The 6,525-nt window shown below is 52.4% G+C and overlaps 1 protein-coding gene across 5 annotated transcripts in view; it reads left to right on the top strand.

The window, feature by feature from the left end:
* Positions 1 to 3,844: 3,844 nt before the first annotated feature.
* The window catches only part of IQSEC2 (IQ motif and Sec7 domain ArfGEF 2), a 168,143-nt gene continuing 165,462 nt past the window's right edge, over positions 3,845 to 6,525 (top strand). For 2 of the 5 annotated variants that reach the window (XM_081177331.1, XM_081177324.1), the window contains exon 1: positions 3,850 to 4,493. In XM_081177331.1, the coding sequence (XP_081033457.1) occupies positions 3,880 to 4,493 (614 nt within the window). In that variant the 5' untranslated portion in view covers positions 3,850 to 3,879. Of the gene's footprint in view, positions 4,494 to 6,525 lie in introns of all 5 variants that reach the window. The other 3 variants (XM_081177322.1, XM_081177325.1, XM_081177332.1) reach the window with 3 other exon arrangements.

Raw genomic sequence — 6,525 nt, 5'->3', positions numbered from 1 at the left:
GGCACCCTCCAGTTTCTTTGGCGATGTTAGACCAAAGTTTGCTTACTAAATTTATATCAAAGGTTCCCTGAGATGGCCATTCAGTATTTTGCTTCGGCCACTCTAATTCACATAACGTTCTCAGGCGCTCTGGCGTCATTTTGACTCCATACGCCCCTGAGAAGGCTTTCTTAAAATTATTTAACATACATTCAAGAGGTGTATTTTCCCCTTTTGAACCCCCAACTCCCATTGTATGGCCCTGTGAAGTATCCACTCAGTCACTCACACACACGCTTCGTGGGTTTCCTTGCCTAGTGAAGTCGCCTTACTAGGAACCGAAGTACTGCCCACTCCACACTCAGGTCAGCTACAGATTGCTCTGTACTTTCTCACACATACAATGCGCTAGATACTTCACCACACTCTACCTCCCATTCTTCCCTTTTCCCTACACCAGATCACCATCTGATGTACCCAACCACCTAGCGTACTCAGTTCCCACTTACTGAGACGCAGAAGTTTGATCAAGACTTCTCTTCCTCCCAATTAATTGGAGGGCCAAAAATCCCTTAGTGCACTTACCCTTAGTTGGTTGCCTGTTTCCCCCCGGTCCGTCGCCGCCAGTGAGCAGGGTATCAGACAGACGAGACTTCTGCGTTCCCCCTGGAAAAATTTACCAGTGCGCGCTGGGTAAGCAGTTTAGAGATCCTCTCTCTTGTACCCTGCCCAATAGGGCGAAGGGGCTGCGTTCCAGCAGACCACTTATCCGAGTCACAGGAGCACCATAAAATGTAGCACCCTGCTTGTGGTTAACGCTTAGCTGGAATGAAATATTCAACGCAGCAATAGAGAAATTAAAATAATAATTTATTTGTCAGACAAATAAATGAGAGGCACAGTGGTATATGGTTACCAAGCTCTGGCCTGGCCTCCTGCCATTATGGCCAGCACTTATATTCCCTTAATCCAGCCCCCTTTGCTCCTCCTTTGGCTGCCTCTGTCCAATCAGCCTGGTTGGATTTCCTATTGGCTGATTGCTATAACCAATCCTAAAAGATACACCCATATCCTCCTGTCCTTATATGGAACACAAAGAGCTATATATTGTTACATCTATAAATGACAAATAAGTAGTAATATATCTTACATGTGTCTCAACAAGGAATCTTAATTACCAGCTCACCTCTTGCCCTCCTTGCCCTATTGCCTTCTAAAACAAATGGTTAATCTTAAATTTTTATTTTAAACATATGTCAAGGATCTTGAGTTTCACATCAACATTGAAAGATCTCCTTCATTTGAAGGTTTCTAAACAAATGCCTGACAGCTATATATCAGGACTGCTTGGATGGCGTCTTCCTGTCTGGCAGGGGGGCTAGGCTGGTGGCTGACTTAATTTCAGGATAAATACAACTCTTACAACTATATGAAATAAGAATCTAGCATTTCTTAAATCCTTTGCATAATTACATTTAAGCAAATATATTTAATACATAACATAGGTAGCCTTTTAAAAGGAATAAGGCCTTTGTAAAGTAAAAAAGGAACTCAGTAAAAAACCAGCTTTCAAAAGAAGCCTCTTCAGTTTACACACACCCCTTCAGCCAGCTGTTTTTCCCATTAGCTCTTCCCAACATTTATTGCCCTCTAACTCTCTCAGTTTAAGAAAGAAACAGCTTTAAAAAGACTTCCCAAAAATGCTCTCCCAAAAATGCTCTCTTTCTGCCAGCTAGATGCTTCTCCATTTGGTCTTGGCCTTTTAACCTTAGAAAGAAGATCTGGCTCATTTTACTGGGAGGCACATCCTAATTATGTTTATCTCTGCCTTTTTTATCTTCTGTAACATGTAGGGTCAGTGTCCTCACTCTCAGTCTGTAATTCCAGCTTTTACGACTTTGAGAATTGTTTTCTGCTATAAATCAAGGGGCCCCTTGTCTAGGAGGAAAACATTGCCAAGGTTCTCTAAGCAGCTGTCTTCTGCCTGGCATGAAACTTTTGAAAATCTTTAAGCTCTCTCTTTAATATACAAGCCCTGATCAAACATTAATAAAATGCAGGCTTATGCCTGATGCCTCAATACCTGAAGATGTCTCCGGTCGAACCTGGGGCATTCTGCATGCACTGCCACTAAGCTGTGACCAAGGGAAGCCTGCTATCTGAGGGAGACAAACCGCCTAACTGACAATTCTCCTGCCTATTTTGCATTGGCCCAAAGACATAAAACAGCACTGCCCTTCCTACCATATCATACATCTGATCAGTGGTGGAGGAAGCCTCATGTTCTTCCCACCCGCCCCACCGAGTGCAACGGCAAACACACCCTTGAAAAGCCCCTGGAGAAGAAAGCTGTGCAGGGGCAGAGGAGGATTTAGGCTGGGGAGAAGAGTTGAAACAATGCATTATTGCTCTTTGCTGCTCAGCTCTTGCTGATACCCCCAGGAAGCAGCTTTTCTTCTCTCTCTCTGTTTTAAAGACTACTTGGGCTAGTGTTACCTATATTTGTGTGCATGCACACAGGACAGTTAAGTCTATGAGTTGGTGCCAGGAAGCTCATACCTCACTTCAGCTGCAACCTAACTAGGTCCTGTGAGGTAAACAATGATTCTCTCAGACTTGAGTTTCCATCTTTGTTACTGGCCTATGTTACAAGTATGTTGGAGAGGATGACTGTGACAAATGTATGTGAAGAACTTTGGACACCTAAAAGTTGCTGTATAAATGCTAAGTTATGAATTTATCTGCCTACTCCTTTAAGTCTGCAATAAAGGTGTTATACATCTCAGCATTGTCTGAAAATTATTTATTGGCCTTTAGTTCTGCATCTATCAGATGGGTGTTGCTGCCCTGCCTTGTGTGAAAGGGACTAATGTGGCTCACATCCACCTCCGCCCCATTTTTACAGACTGCCTCCTTTCCTCCATACTTAACTGTGTTCAGTACTGCATCCAAATGGTGGCCAAGCGCCACAGTCGCCTTTGACTGGACTTCACCGTCCAGGGGCCTCTACCTTTTTACCTAGTGCACACATAAGCTGGTGCTGAAAAAGCCTTCACGGATTGTGGCCCTGTTCCAGCTGAAGTGCATTGCGACGGGCAATGCAAACCTATATATGTCTATTCGTGAGTAAGCGCCGTTGCTTTCAGGGGCGCTTCTTCCCAAATAAAGGGGGTCTATAGCTGTGCCTTTGCAACTGACGTCCTGCTGGAAGCGAGGGGCTCCTATTGCATCAGGGCTGCGTTTCAACACTTGGGGCGCCCATTTATAGGGGCAGGTCTAAAACTGCGCGATCATCTAAGAATGCGAAGCCTCACAGGCCACCAGCCCCGCGGCAAAGAACCACATCCCTGAGCTGCTTGCTTGGCTCCCGGCTGGAGGCACCGCGCGGGGCGGGGCCGAAGGGGCCTGGGAAACTTGCTTGCCCCGGGAGCGCCCCGCCGAACTCCGCGCAACCTCCCCCCCCCTCCCGGGGCGCGCGGAGGGAGCAGGGGCGGCGGGAGCCCTTCCCGGGCGCCTGGGCCTCCTGCAGCGGCGGCGGCGGCGGGCCGGGCTGGGGTCGGCCAGGCCGGGACGCGCGGCGGCCGCCCTCCGGCTTCGCCCCTCCCGCGGGGCTGGAGCTCGCCCTGGGCTCGCCGGGCGGCGCGCTCGCTCTCTCGCTCGCTCGCTCGCAGTGCGCAGTGCCTCTGCAGCGGCGGCGGCGGCGGCGGCGGCTCGTGGTCGCGCTCTTTCGGCGGGGCTCCCGCAGGAGGATGGTGTCCGTAGCCCGGCAGCCCTCGGCGGGCCGCGGGGCGGGTCCGTAGCTGGTGCGGGGTGGTGCCCTCTGCCGCGATCGGGAGCCGGAGGCGCCGGGCGCCGGGCGCCGCGCCAAGCGCCCGCGCGCCCCTCTTCCTCTCGCTCTCCATGGACGGGGGAGCGGGGGGCGGCCCGGGGGCGCCCGGCGCCGAGAGCCCCAACCGGGCCGTGGAGTACCTGCTGGAGCTCAACAACATCATCGAGAACCAGCAGAAGCTGCTGGAGACGCAGCGGCGCCGGATCGAGGAGCTGGAGGGGCAGCTGGAGCAGCTGAGCCAGGAGAACCGGGACCTGCGCGACGGCGAGAGGGACCGAGAGCGGCACCGCGCCGAGCGGGACGGGCAGTACCACCACAAGGAGAGAGAGAGCCACTACCAGAACCGCGCCGAGCGGGACGGCCAGTACCCAAGCCGAGCGGAGCGGGAAGGGCAGAACCCCTATCCGAACCGGGACAAGGAGCGCGAGCTACAGCACTATGGAAACCGGGACGGCGGGCAGTACCCGAGCCGGGAGAGCCACTACCGGGAAGCCTGCCAGCTGCACCGAGAGCGGCCCCCGCAGTGCCACCCGGCGCGCGAGAAGGAGCACGAGTACCCCCGGCCCCCCCGGGAGCGGGAGAGGGGGCAGCTGAGCCGGGGGGCGTCGCGGAGCTCCAGCCCGGGAGCCGGAGGGGGCCACAGCACCAGCGCCAGCACCAGCCCGGCCACCACGCTGCAGAGAAAGTAAGGAGCTGCTCCGGCCCCCGGCAGCCCCGCCGGCCCCCAGGGCCACTCTCGTTGCACAAGCAGTCGCTGGGGAGGCCATAGGAATTGGTGGGTGCCGGGCAAGCAGAGTCATGGAGGCCGGCTCCCTTTCTTGCATGGCAGGGGGTCCTGGGGTGCAGTTTTGCTTTTTAGGATTGTGAAGTGTGGTGGTTTGGGGAGCATAGATATGTCCTGGGACTGCCCTCCTGAAACTGCTCTGCATTTCTCTGCTGCCTCTGATCTAGGCCTCTTGAGTCTTGTTGCAGTCACAGTTGTTTCCCAACGCCGCCACATGCATCCCAATCTGCACCCATCCCTTGCTAGCCTGGCAGTGTCCATCCTTAGAGTCAGGTCTCATTCATCCTCCTTCTTGAACCCTCATTCCCTATTGTGTGCCCTGGACTCTGTCTGGGATCGCTCTCCCCTGCAAACCCCTGCTTAGCCTGCCTGGAATACCCATCAGTGCATTCCAGCCAGAACCATGGGTGTAGCCAAGGGCAGCTGGGGGTTCTGCTCCCCCAAACAAAAGCCTGCCCTGTAAGAAAAATCCTAGCTACGCCCATGACTAGAACCTGCTGACCCTATCCTTGAGCTGGGTTTCTTCCCTTCCTGTTTTACACCAGTCTCAATTTCTTTGCTCCTTGCCAGCTTTTCCTTATTCCAGAATTCACCTCTCTGGACAGAGCAATACTGCTCTGTGCTACTGCCAGTAGATATGCTGTGTTACTCTCACCTGCCACCCTGGGTCCTTTTCCTTCCACCATCCTTTAGGAGAATTGCACGGGGCGGGGGAGGGGGGGCGGTCTTATAACTGCAATGGACTGCTGAATGTGCTCTCCTGCCAGTCCTGCATCTTTCTCACTCTGTAATATACCAAATGGCTCTCCCCACCCCACTTTTGGGGGATTTAACTGTGCAGTGGATCCTAACTTAATCGCCTTGAAAAACTGGTTCTTTTGTATTAGTGCTCCTAGAGAATTCCCTCCACATATTTCAGGACTCCCACCATTGCAAACACAAATCCAGGGCTAAAGTCCTACTTATATTTATTTGCGTAATCCGCCCCCACAGCAACCTTCTGAATCCTAAGGTGAATTTTCTCTGTCCTGTGTAAGGGAAAAGAGCTGCCTCTGAAAGTGACAGGATTTTTCTGTTAATCCCAATAGCCAGTCTCTAACAGAGGGTCCCCTTAGTGTTTCCTTCCAGCTATTTGGCTTGGCGTGATGTTAGGCAGGGCCTTTTGCTTCTGCTTAATAGGGATGTGTATGTGCTGTACATACACTAGGGATGGGGAACCTGTAACCCTTGAGATGCCCAGCCCCCATGCCAGAGTTCAGAATTTGTGGAAGTTGGAGTCTCGCCACATCTGGGGGGCACAGTTTCCCCATCCCTGACACACACACATGTATAAAAGCCCCCCTCCCTCTGAGTAATCCCCAAGAACCAGCCCATTGACTAGTGGGGTGCTTGACAGGAAAGAGCTACTGCTTAGGACAGGGACTGGATCCTCCCGGCCCCCAGAACTTGCTGAAATGTGGCTTAAGGGTTACATCCAAAAAAAGTAGTGTTGCTACCGAGTGAACCATTGCTATGATGAGCGGTGAGGGTCTGGACCGATGCTTGAGGGATGTGCATGTGTGGGTGTGAAATGATTTCGCATGGGTTGTCCAGTATTGAGTTCAGGGACTGAGAAAAGAATATTGGGGGGATGAGGTACCTGCTGATGTGTGGAGTGTGTAGGAACCATGCCTTCTAAGTGCCTAGGGGAGAAAGAGTAGGATTAAATGACTTGGAGTGACAAATATAGGAACCAGGACTGCTGGGTTCCTGGTACGTCAACTCTGGAAGAGAACAGGATTCGTGTCCCCCTGCCCCCTTGGCTCACATCACCTTCTTGCTCCAAGAATAGGGAGCTGGTGGTTCTCTCTGTTTTACTGGAGTTCAACTCCCCTCCCCAGCCAGCATGGCCAGTTGTCAGGAATGAAGGGGGCTGCAGTCAAAAGAATCTATG

Source organism: Podarcis bocagei, assembly GCF_964188305.1.
Source record: "Podarcis bocagei genome assembly, chromosome: 17".
NCBI classification, from domain to species: Eukaryota; Metazoa; Chordata; class Lepidosauria; order Squamata; family Lacertidae; genus Podarcis; species Podarcis bocagei.
Note: the sequence above shows the minus strand (reverse complement) of the source record. Positions and strands in the feature narration are given on the sequence as shown.